General features: G+C 43.7%; 1 protein-coding gene across 1 annotated transcript; it reads right to left on the minus strand.

Annotated features, from left to right (window-relative positions):
* Positions 1 to 1,437: 1,437 nt before the first annotated feature.
* LOC100545821 (aldo-keto reductase family 1 member B1-like) lies at positions 1,438 to 7,269 on the minus strand. The gene is made up of 10 exons (XM_019616213.3): positions 6,917 to 7,269; positions 6,469 to 6,636; positions 5,374 to 5,490; positions 4,874 to 4,951; positions 4,341 to 4,463; positions 3,800 to 3,906; positions 3,557 to 3,638; positions 2,955 to 3,038; positions 2,500 to 2,582; positions 1,438 to 1,915 (listed from the first exon to the last, which is right to left on the minus strand). The coding sequence occupies exons 1-10, from the start codon at positions 6,980 to 6,982 to the stop codon at positions 1,873 to 1,875; spliced, it is 951 nt and encodes a 316-aa protein (XP_019471758.1). The 5' UTR covers positions 6,983 to 7,269; the 3' UTR covers positions 1,438 to 1,872.
* Between the last annotated feature and the right edge of the window lie 2,773 nt (positions 7,270 to 10,042).

Here is a 10,042-nt window from a genome sequence, read left to right on the forward strand (position 1 = left end):
TATTCATGTCATCATTTTTTGGCAGTATGTACATTTGTGAACAATTATTGTCAAGGATGAACCACAGGAAAAATAATATTGCATCAAAAATCTCTGACAAACACCTAGAAAACTCACTATGCCATCGAACCAGCCTGATTTTCACACCAGCCTGAGTTTCACAAAACAAGGTCAAACATCCAACTAGTTGTGTGTTTTTGTTGGTCTCAGTTTTATGTTTCAAGAAAAATTACACTTAAAATGTTTTGTAACTTACATACATTGAGTTTATTATTTATTTTACATGCAGCTCAAGACAATTCCTGTTTGCCCTGTTAGAGAGTTTTCTTCTTGGATTTCAGATGACATTTGTATCCAGAATTCTCAATAGAGTGGCATTTGGAGTACACGTAGTGTCCACTTTGTTCTCCCTCTTTCCACATTCTCATGCAACTTTAATCAGATCTTCATAATCCCTGAGAACTAGGCACCTGGTTTTGCAATTATCAGCCTACTTAGTTTTTGCAGGTTTATATTTCAGTCCTGGCTTGTTTTGGATTCTTTCATTCTGCTCGCGGTTTATGCTGGAAGTTCTAATGGCTTTTACCAGATCAGCATCTACCAGCTCTTCCATGGCCTAGCAGAGTGCAATGAAGTCACTATTCATGATGCAAGACAAGGCCTAAATGCATTCTTCCTGATATTCCTTGTTTCCCTTCATGAAAATGGAGAAAGAACTGGTGAGCTTGCCCAACATGGTTATCTTGTGGAAAGTTGGGTACTGGTAATTATTGTAGCATGTCTGACATGGCACCCATCCCCAAATCTCTTTGGTTAAACAGAGAAATTCAGTGTGTTAGACCAAGAAGGAAACACCACCCATCCAGTATTTCTGGCCAGCATATCCCAGTCAAGGCAGTATTTGTGCTGGGCCCCTCAAAGTGGTGACAAACACCTACAAGAAAAGAAATCACGCAGACCCACGCACAGGCAAGAACAATGCTTGTACATATCAAATATGTGATTAACTTTGTCATTGATAGCAGTTATTGGGCAGTAAAGCCATATAAATCTTCAGAAGCAGAGGTCATGATAAAGCCAAGCGCATTACTATTACTATTCCTCGAACCCCAAAGGTCAGTGCATGAGGTAGAGATCCAGGTAATCTAGTTTCAGATTGGCAAGTGTCCTCTAGTAGGTTCATTTCAGCAGAGGTTTTTTAAAAAATGTGTACCTAGCAGTCAGCCGTGTTTCCCATTTTCCTTCGTAAGGATGACCTTGAAAGCCCATGACCACACATTCTTTGGAACATGCACAGAGCAGATTGCATTGTCCCAAGGTGCTCGGAACCTTATTTTCCTCACACAGCAGAGAAGTGTAAGCTGAACTGCTAGAACAAGCACCAGTTTGTTCCACAGGCCCCAGCTATCAGCCAAGAAGAGAGGTTTAACATTCATAGATAGTATAGATAGTTTATTTAATTTCACAAAGAAAAGTTCCCCCCCACCACCCCTACACCAGTATTTCATCCAGTAATGCTTTCACCCTTTAAAGTTACTTTGTGCTGATGCAAGACTGAAGGCACTTGCTGAATAGTGGTTCAAATGTTCAAGCTGTCTTCATTTTCCACTGAGCAGTTCTGCCAGATACTCCAGTAATCCTCCTCTCTTCTGATAAGCAGAAAATTATTACATCCTACATTTTATTCTGCTGGGCAATACTCCTTCCATCTTCCAAAGAATGAAATTAGATTGAAGCAATGGAGTAAATGTCCATTGACTTCACTGGCAGCAACAGGGCAGACACAGAAAGAAAGCTGAATACAGAGCTCAAAGCTAGGGGAGAGGCATATGAAATATCAGTGGACTAGAGAAGGCCCGATTACAAACAGCATCAGTATTCTGCATGGAAAGGGTACTCCTTGTGTGTTCTGGCCCTGAAAGAAATCAAAAAGAGAAGGTACTTTTAATGGCTAAAGCATGTGTAAGATTGAGGTGTGTTCAGAATGCAGAGGAGTCGCTAAATGGGGACTTTAAGGGGCCCTTGGTAGCCTGACATCCCAGCCAATAGCGGAGGTGTTGGAATAGGGTGACTTTTAAGATCCTTTCCAACCCAAGCCATCCTATAAATCTATGATTCTGTGATTCTGTGATTTTATGACTCCATGATCTGAATTGTGCAATTGCCGGAAGAACATGTGAAGATATGCATCCTAATTTTTCTAATGTGGACAGAGATATAATGATCTGTGAGAACCCGTCTTTTGTAGTTGAAGTTAGAGAGTTCCCTGGAAACCGAATTGAAAATGAGTTTGTGGTCTGCTGTTTCTTTCCTTTGATTTCAAAATGAGTATATTTACCTGTCTTTTGCAAAAGTATTTTTGGACGAATCTTCTATTATTTGAATTAGTAAATTTTGTCAATAATTGAATTTCATGCTGCCTAACAGCTCTGGCAGAAACCACACTGTAGAGATAATTCAAAAGGTAAGACTTGGAAGTAAAGAATCGATGTCACTTACTGGCTCAATAAACCCATCCTCCAGTTTCTGTTGAAGCTGAGAAGAGTTGCCATCTCTTCTTTAGACAATTCAAAGTCAAAGACCTAACAAGAGAAAAAGCTGGAAATCACCTCTTTGAAAGAAGTGGAGTAGCGTGAAGAAGAAGACAGGCTGAGACAGCAGATTCATAGAGGCGGATCCATTTTATGTCATGGACTGCTGACTTAAGAGATAGAGGACTGCACTTTTAATGAACACAAGAACTTCTTTATGAGCACTGTATATTCTATGCCAGGTTTTTCTGATGTGTTACTGTTCTTGGCCTCCAAGACTGCTCAGAATAATCCTTTAGTAGAGGTAAACCGGCAGACAGAAAAAGCCTTGTGTTCTTTTCTGAGAAGGGCTTGGGAAGGCTGAGAAAGGATCTGTATTTGCTCTCAGGTAGAAATGATGCCAGGTCTCTTGTAATCACCCACCTTGAAGTTCTCCACAATGCGCTGTGGTGTGACAGACTTAGGGACCACAATCACATTTCTCTGGATCTGGAAGCGAAGGAGAACCTGTAGGAAGAGACCACTGAATCAGAGAGAAGACAGATGGTGTTACCACAGGAGCTGAGTGGTCAACAGTGGTTTGCCGTATGTGCAGCCACTTTTACACAGCAGTGTTTCAAGTCATTCCTGTCCTGTGGCCTGTGTAGGGCTCCGTGATGAGCAAAAAGGGGAATGGTGGGTCACCGGAAGGGAGGCCTCCTCCCCAATCTGGTTTGGTAACAGTCTATGTATTTTCTTTCTTGCCTGGACTTTCAGTAATTTATATGAGGCTGCCATTCTCTGCAACAGAACTTGAGAGGAGAAGCGATGCCTGAAGATGGGTCAAGAATATTTTCTTTGTTTATGACCAAAGAAGCAATAGTGGCTATTGCAAGCCATACAAGGAACAATCTGCATTTTTTGGGAATAATCAGAGAGTGTCACAACTTGTAGAGAATGGATTTAGATTTGATCTCCTCCTGAGGCCTAATTTTTGTTAATGATAGAGTTATGGAAGCAGTACCCACCGTCCAGCACCCACCTACCTGTGCTGCTGTTTTGTTGTGCCTGGCAGCAATTTCTTTAATCCTGGGGTCATCCAGAGGTAAAGGATGCTCTAGCTTAACCCTAAACAAAAAAGACAATGTCAATGGCAAGAAACCTCCACAGGAACAGCCAGCGTAGCAATAGATAACTGTGTATGACAATGAATGTTTAATGGAGTAGTAGTAGCAATAGTTCAAGCAAAATTCCTGCCAGCTCCAATTCAAAATTTCAGATATTCTTACCGTGGCCTGTCAGGAGAGCCAAGGGGACTATATGCTGTCACAGCAATCCCTTTGGATTGACAGTAGTTGATCAGCTTCTCCTGGGTCAGGTATGGATGGCATTCAATCTGGAAACACAAGAGTGCAGAGGATGATGGCAGCAGAACCATTGTGATATTGCTGTGTGCCAATAGTTAACACCAAAAGCAGTTAGGAGCTGCCTTTTGGACAAACAGACTAATATCTTGGGTGATAACATGCATCTGTCATTTTCTCTTAAAAACCAATTATTATGTAAAGTTTTTACACAGTTGTCTGCAGGGGTTTCATCAAACTCGGCTCTGTTTTCTTTATCCTTCCAGAAACAACGTTTCATGAGGAAATACATCTGCCTTTGTGTACAACAGTTCATCGAGATGCAACAAATGGCAGAAATATACACGGAGCTAGATTAAGGATAAATGCCTTCTTCACATTGTTCTCCTTTTCCGTATCCCCATTCAACGCATCAGGTCTTCATAGTCAATGAAAGAGGTATACGTGGGGTCACTTATCGTCTTACCTGGTTGTTTGCAGGCTTGTATTTCAGTCCTGGCTTGTTCAAGATTCTTTCAATCTGCTCGTGGTTGAAGTTGGAGATGCCAATGGCTTTTGCCAGGCCAGCATCCACCAGCTCTTCCATGGCCTAGTAGAAAGAGGAACAAAGTCAACATCTGGTATAGAAGATGAATCTTGAAGATGCTCTTCTGTGGCATGATTCCCTGTTTTCATGAGAAGCAATTTAACTATGCTCCCTGAGGGAAATGCCAGTGCCATCTCCCCCAAGCTCTAAGTCTCACTCATTGACATTGTGAAAAAATCAGACCACATTGCATGTTGTAGAAACAAGGCTGGGTTGTGCCCCTAGCTGTAGGTAAGCTCATAACCTAGAATGTCTTTATTCCTGCAAAATGTGTTTGAGCAGTTCAAGAACTTCCCGAGGACTTGTGGTGCACTGGACAGTTGATATGGTCAAGCTGAGAACTTTTTCCATCTTCTCTGTGGTCTGCAGCTTCCCTGAAAGAGATTTTGGCATTCACTGCAAGGTAGACATACCTCCCATGTTTGTAGAAGGTCAGTGTTGCTGGGTATAATCATGTCTTGGTCATCTGTGGGAAACAGATCCTCTCCTGCCTGTGAGCATGGAATAAAAATGTTTGTAACAATCCCTTTAGGGAAGCTAGATTTGTAAGTAAATCAAAGAGGAGTAGAGGAAGCTAAGGTGGAATTAAAAAAAATCCATACACTTTAATACTCATCATAAGATAGTGAAATATTGAACCATTTTATCCTTTTAATTCAGGCAGGATCAGGGTATCTTTGCCATCAATTAGATCTTCCTCCCCCATTATCAAGAGGATAGAAAATGCCATGCATGCAGTGCGCTTGTGGGAAGAATTCCAGAGCCTGGCTCATACGGCCAGAGCAGAACAGAATGACAGCACCAGAGAGATGTGGTATTTCAGGACAGGAACAGCAGTGGTGCTGAAAGCATAGCTGGCAGCTCTGAAGATGCCACCCAAGAAAGCAAGCAAACAGAATTGCCATTACTGTACCTTGAAGCCTGAAGGCCAGTGGATGAGATAGAGATCCAGGTAATCCAGTTTTAGATCGGCAAGAGTTTTCTGGCAAGCTCCCTTCACCAGATGTTTTTCATGAAATGTGGACCACAGCTGGAGAAAAAAACCAAGCCACAGTGTGATCTCCTGGGTTAAAACTTTGTGCGCCATTTCATAGATGACAGGAATGCTCCATCTTCTTTGGAAGGCCATGGGGAATAAAGGCACCTGACACTGCCCAGAACCTCACGTGCCTCATGCAGAGACAAGTATGAGCCCCACTGCTGGGGCAAGAGCTGTGGTGCTCCACAGGCACTACTGCTGCACCGCTTATCTGCTCTGCTGTGCTTTGTCATCACGAGAGTGCCATTAGCACACGGTAGTCCTCTGTACCAACCCACTAGCACATGTGATCTCAGAGCAGTTTGTCTCTGATTTCTAACTTTCTCAGTGCTACCTGGCCTTCCATCTCTTTTCCTGCTCCCCTTCACCCATGCCCATGCTGTGCAGGTGGTCTCTGAGCTCCAGCAGGAACATGAGGTGCAGGGACACTGCCTTCCTCATGCCGCAGCACTTCTCCTTCCCCTCTACAAAGTGCCGGGTTGTGGTGCATTGGGTGGTTCAGGGATATGAATAGAAGCAGCCATTCACAGGGAGAGAATGTGCTGAAGAAAGGAAGGAAGGAAGGGCTTCCCCTTGGCTGTGGAGACAGGGCCCTGTGAGCACAGTGCTGTCTTCTCCAGGTGAGTTAAGGCTGAATCAGCCTGTCAGTGAACTGGGAAGAAAAGAGGGTTTCTGTCCTTCATTCACTACTCAGCGAGCTCATTGTCCTTGTCTACTGAGTGCAAGAAAATCACACTTGGTGTGCGGAAATTCAAGTGGTGTTTCCAGAACCAGTGATTCATATCCTTCCTGAGAATGCATAGAGTTTTGGGTTAAGCAGTAAGCTTGAATCAGGAATGACAAGAAGGATGTTAGGAATCGCTTCATCCTTCACTGTGAAACTTAACTCTAAGCTACCTATTCCGTGAATAGCATAGGCAGGGCATTTCCCATCTCCTGCTTTGGAATGGAAGGACATCAGATATTTACCTTACTGACAATGAAGAGGTCCTCTCGTTTCACAACGCCTTCCTTGATTTTCTGCTGGATCCCATCCCCAACCTCCTTCTCGTTCTGGTACACATAGGCACCATCAAAGTGGCGGTATCCAGCATCGATTGCAGCCATCACTGCAGCTGTCACTTGTCCTGGTGGGGACTGAAAACAACAACGATTTCTTTAGAAGTTCAAATCAGTGCAGTTTGAAAGCCTGCTTCCTAGCAAAAGAAGAATGGGAAAACTACCTTACAGAAAGTAGCCCTCCCTGATATTATTTTTTTCGCAAGATCAGTGCTCTGAAACTCAAATCCCTCCTCCTGCCATTACTCTGTAGCCCCTCTCTCACACAGGCTCAGTCCCACAGCTAGGCAGAGCAGAAGCAAGTGATATTGATGCCAGGGAGCTCTGGAGTATGAATGCTTTTCTGTCAAGCTGTTACCTTCCAGGTGCCCAGCCCCAGGATGGGCATCTTGGCTCCGGTGTTCAGCTGCACGTAGGTCGCCATGGCTCCTCACAGTGCAGGCCGGCTCTGCTGTGACTGCTTCCTTCCCAGCCTGGTTAATAGTGACTGTGCTGCCCCTGGGCGGGGGGAGGATGGTGGAGCTGCATGTGTGTTTGAGTTCTCACGTGTCCAGCAACAAGGCTCTGGATTAATCTCAGTTCACACAAGCTAATGTGTAAGCTGAAATCAAAAGTGACAAAAGTTATCGTCAACACAGGGCGTGCTGCGGCACAACCTATGGACTTTTCTTCCCAATCCTGTTCTTTTCTATAAGGGTGGCCAGGGTGGCTGTGCCTGGCAGGTCTCTGCTTGTGCACGCCCTGCCCCTGTGCACAGTTGCTGGCATGTATCTTGGTGGAGATTGACAACACACTTCTGAAGTTTGCCCTTTTCGTTACCGCCTGTTTGAGTTAGTGGCAGTTGACCAGAGGTTGCCCTAACGTGACTCAGCAAACTGGAGTTCCAGGCCATGTCAGGACACTGCTCACAGAGCCATTGCGTGCTTCTGCCCTCATTGTTGGGAGGCTTAGCTGGATGCAGCGTCTACCCCTTTCCCCAGAGCCTGCAGCCCCACTGGTAACCTAAGGTGACCTGGCCGAGCCCAGTATCTCTGCCTGCAGGTGTAGATGGATGGTGAGAGACACTTGGAGAATCTCTATAAATGCAGACATCCCCATGGGCGAGGTTTAATGCACAAGTCTGAGTGGGAATCAAGGCACTGATCAAACATGGCCGCTGAAGTTCATGCAGGGCATGCATAGTAAAGCCGGGAAGTCCTCAGTCTTGAGAGGAGCGTCTTTCTTGTAAATTGTGCAGAAAACTGCTTGTACTTTTCACTTGTCATTCTTCCCACTGTATTGGTACAGGCTACAGGCACATGGCCAGCCAAAAAAAGGTGACCAGCAGCAACATGTAGATGTCATTTAATTGATATCACAGAGTAATGCATCCTTTTGCACAAAAGTAGCTTAGAACCCAGGTGATGGAATGAAGAGTATATTTTAATGTTTGAACACACGGGGGCAGAGTTAAACCTGTGTGTGACAACATCGCTGCTGTGGAATTTCCTCACTAATCTCTAAGCAAATTGAACTGTGTCTTGTATTATGAAGAGTTCATAGTGTTGAGAAGGTGAAAATCTTTCTTCCTACTTCCTTTCAATAAAAAGAAAATAAACAGAATAAACATTATGATTGTAGTGAAGGTAAGGGATCAAAATTTTCTGTTACGGTATCAACAGTTTTGGTGTGAATTCTGAAGAGGAAACTAGCAAAAATTTTATAATTAACAAGTAACAAACTGATTTTCTGAATTGCCTTAAATGAGTCCTTAAATGAGGGCACTAAAAAACTGTCCTCTTCCCATTTGTCATTTGCATTGAGAAGTAAGATGGCTTTTCCTGCTTGATGTCACTGGACTATCTGAAGGATGTTCTCCGACTGGTGCTTTTAAGAATTGAAACGTGTGAGACGGAAATCATCAACAGATCTGTTTTCCATCTCCTATTAACTGAGCACTTAAACTACAACATCCCAGGGGAATGCTGTGTATAGCAGAGAAACAGGGAGCCTGTCCAAAATGTGGAAGGGATGGATTTATGACAATTGGTAGGACAGGAATGTGGTCAGAACCTCCCGCTTGTTTTGACAGTACCAATCATTGGGCACTGTGGGCTGTCTGTACGTGGTGGAAAGCAGTGTGTGCAGTATGGAGTTGGGGTGTCAAGTACACATTAGCAGCCAGAGGCTACTTGCATTGAGATGTTTTCCATTGGTTCAGTGGTATTGGAGGAAGGCTTTTGTTAAAAATTCTGCCAACAGTGTCATTTGTTTCTTTCTCCAGCGAGTGTAAAGCCAGACTCTGTCTTATTTTGCATATTATCCATGGAGTCCTCAGAGTAGCTGGATGTCAGGATTTCTACTGTTTCAATGTTTCAACATTTAAGAGATTTCAGCATTTGTTTTCCAATGCTTTGTCCCCATACGTCTCATGTGATCCTACTGCAGCTCATGATACATCTGTGGTGATGGTTTGGGCCCAGTGAGAAAGATGAAATTGCAGGGGATCTAGATCACAGCCTTGGAATGAGTGTGCTGGCATCTGGGGGAAAGAACTGAGAAGAACAAGAAAAACAGTAACAACTAACAGCGGACCTTTTCCCAGCAGTTTTCCTACTCTGTAGTGTAAATATGTCAGACTGAAGCAGATAGAGGAGGAGCTGGGATATCATGCCAGGCTAAGAAAGCAGAGCTGGTTAAAACAATTTATGACCTTTTTTTATCCTTTAGCTGAGTCCCCGTGTGTGACCCTGTGCAGAGAGGTGGACATCCAAGAAGCTGCAGCCACATTCTGACAATACCATGGCACAAGGAGATTGAAATGATATGTTTTGGCTTCCCAGGAAGTCCCAGAGAATATGGTTCTGAGGCTGAAGGAAGGAGTGCAGTTATAAGCAAAGGAATGTAGGGAGAGTCTGGGATATGAGCTTGTAGCTGTCCTGAAGAGAAGCCTTTTAACCTAGCAGAAGTAGGTGAAGCTGTCATTTTTAGAGCTACACCAGATGGGGTGTTTTGGTGACACCAAGAGTTGTAACTTGCCAACAAGAGGCTAACTGAAGGTGTGTGAGAGAGGAAAAAGGAATCAATCAAACTTTGAGACTGCAGTGAGAAAAGCCCTGGAAGGTGATGTTGACAGCAGAGCAAGGCAAAACAAGGCACGTTCACTGTATTCCCCAAGTGTAATACGCTTACATTTTCTTCTCAGTCTCATCTACATACAAATCTTGCACTGCTTCATTATCTTGATACAAATGTCTTTTTTTGGACACATATCACTTGAAGTCCTTTGTATATTGCTTTAACTTAAATGTATTCCTACCTACTTCAGCTGTAAATATAGAAAGCACTCTCCAGTAAAATGATCTCTTCCCTCCCACAGAGTTAGCATTAATTTTACAGCATCAGATTTTGAAAAATTTTAATTAAGCTGCAATTTCCTTGTGCAGGTTAGGACTGGTTTCTGTGGAAGCCAGGCATGTCAACATCTTGCATGTCTTCTCTGAAA

Source organism: Meleagris gallopavo, chromosome 1 (assembly GCF_905368555.1).
Source record: "Meleagris gallopavo chromosome 1, MGAL_WU_HG_1.1, whole genome shotgun sequence".
Classification (NCBI taxonomy): domain Eukaryota; kingdom Metazoa; phylum Chordata; class Aves; order Galliformes; family Phasianidae; genus Meleagris; species Meleagris gallopavo.

Bases quoted from the DNA above. Each gene is read 5' to 3' on its own strand.
- LOC100545821 (XM_019616213.3), bottom strand. From the start codon at position 6,982: ATGGCGACCTACGTGCAGCTGAACACCGGAGCCAAGATGCCCATCCTG. The intron at 5,491-6,468 runs GTAAATATCTGA...TTTTTTCTCCAG, and splicing joins ACCTCTTCATTGTCAGTAAG to CTGTGGTCCACATTTCATGA. The intron at 4,952-5,373 runs GTACAGTAATGG...CCATGCTCACAG, and splicing joins ACTGGCCTTCAGGCTTCAAG to GCAGGAGAGGATCTGTTTCC.